We start from the raw sequence: 1,912 nt of genomic DNA, 5'->3' as shown, positions 1-1,912 counted from the left end.
GAGACGTCATCTCTATAATAAATAAACAAATCACCCGGGCGTGGTAGCGCTTGCCTGTAATTCCGGCTACTCGGAAGGTTGAGGCGGAAGGATCGCCGGAGCCCAGCAGGTCGAGGATGCGGTGTCCGGGAGCGGCCACAGCACTCCAGTCTAGGCGACAGAGTGAGACTCCAACTCAAAAAAAAAAAAAAAAAAAGTGCCATGACTGTTAAATATTTCAAATATAAAGCTCAAACTTTCTATTAACCTGGAAATACAAAAAGCATTTTTAAAAAATTGTAAGCAGACTAGAGTTTGGAAAGAGCATAGAGCACGGGATTACAGGCTGAGCCACCGAGCCCGGTAATTTTTTTTTGTTTAGTAGAGACCAGGTCTTGCTATGTTGGTCAGGCTGATCTCCTGGGCTCAAGCCATCCTCTTGCCTTCAGCCTCCCAAAGTGCTGGGATTACAGGTGTAAGCCACCAGACCCAACCTATAGTCTGTTTTTAAATTTATGATTACCACATACTCATTTATCACATATTTACTGTGGAGCTAGTATGTGAAAGGTACTTTGCTAGGTCCTAGGGATATTGAGGCAAACAAGCCAGGCACAGCACCTGTCCTTGTGGAATTTAACTTGTAATTTAAAATTAATGTCTCAATTTAGAAATGGTTTAAATTATCAAAAATAAAGTCTGAGGCTTACAGTTTATTTTGAGCACTATCTAAACTGTTTTGTTCTACGGTAAAGTTATGAGTAGATTTTTGTATCATTGACTATTAATGCTTCTTGCTGTTTTTTCCCCTTGCAGGAGAAATGCTCTCATATGGGGATAAGCAAGAGGTGGAAATCAGGGGGTGCTCACTTTGGTGTGTGGAGCTGATCCGGGATTGTCTTCTGGAGCTTGTTGAAAAACAGGGCGGAAAACCTAATGGAGAGATCAATTCCGTTCTTCTGGATTACTACCTATGGGACTATGCCCGCGACCATAGGGATGATATGAAAGGGATTCCATTTCATCGCACACGGTGCATATATTATTAACCCCATATGTACACTGATCCAAAGAGCACCCCTGCATTTTAGATCATATTAACCATTTATATGGTTTTGCCTTGATATTAAAAAAAGATAGTAGAGATTATAGGAAGGAGCAGATTTATTACCCAGTCTCAGTTTTGAAAATTTTCCTTCACATATCACTCTGTAGTTCCAACTTTATCACTTGCCTGCTTGTTTAGCTTTTTTTTTCTTTTCTTCTTTTTTCGAGTCGGAGTCTCAGTCTGTTGCCCAGGCTGGAGTGTGAGTGGCACAGTCGTGGCTCAAGGCAGCCTCCCCTGGACTCAGGCCGTCCTCCTGCCTCGGCCTCCCCACGTAGTTGGGACTGCAGGCGTGTGCCACCTACAGCTGCTTTTTTTTTTTTGAGTCAGAGTCTCACTGTGTCACCCAGGCTGGAGTGCAGTGGCGCCCTCACCACCACTACAGACTTGACCTGTAGGGCTCAGGCAATCCTTCTGCCTCAGCCTTCCAAGCAGCTGGAACCATAGACTTGCACCACCACGCCCAGCTAACTTTTTTGAGACTGCAGAGACAAGGGCTCACCAAGTTGCCCAGACTGGTCTCAAACCCGTGGACTCAGGCAATCTTCTCACCTCGTCCTCCCAAAGTGCTGGGATCACAGGAGTGAACCACTGCACCCAACTAATTTTTAAATTTTTTACAGGGATGAGGTTTCACTATATTGCCTAGGCTGGTCTCAAATTCCTGGGCTCAAGCAATCCTCCCTCCTTAGCTTCCTAAAGTGCTGGGATTATATGTGTGAGCCACTGTGCCTGGCCAGCTTGTTTAGTTTTGACTATATTTTCTTTTTCTGTTGACATACAGTTGGTAGAAATAGTGAAAGAACTTTAATATTTTCTTTAAATCTC

General features: G+C 44.0%; 1 protein-coding gene across 1 annotated transcript in view; it reads left to right on the top strand.

The window, feature by feature from the left end:
- The window catches only part of CUNH9orf64 (chromosome unknown C9orf64 homolog), a 16,864-nt gene extending 15,674 nt beyond the window's left edge, over nt 1-1,190 (top strand). The window contains exon 4 of the mRNA XM_008050935.2: nt 796-1,190. Coding sequence (XP_008049126.1) covers nt 796-1,028 — 233 coding nt within the window. The 3' untranslated portion in view covers nt 1,029-1,190. The remainder of the gene's footprint in view (nt 1-795) is intronic.
- Nucleotides 1,191-1,912: the final 722 nt, after the last annotated feature.

This window comes from Carlito syrichta, unplaced genomic scaffold (assembly GCF_000164805.1).
Source record: "Carlito syrichta isolate Samal-C Ts95f unplaced genomic scaffold, Tarsius_syrichta-2.0.1 Scaffold154493, whole genome shotgun sequence".
Lineage (NCBI taxonomy): Eukaryota > Metazoa > Chordata > Mammalia > Primates > Tarsiidae > Carlito > Carlito syrichta.
The sequence above is the reverse complement of the archived record's forward strand: the minus strand, read 5'-3'. Positions and strand labels throughout refer to the sequence as shown.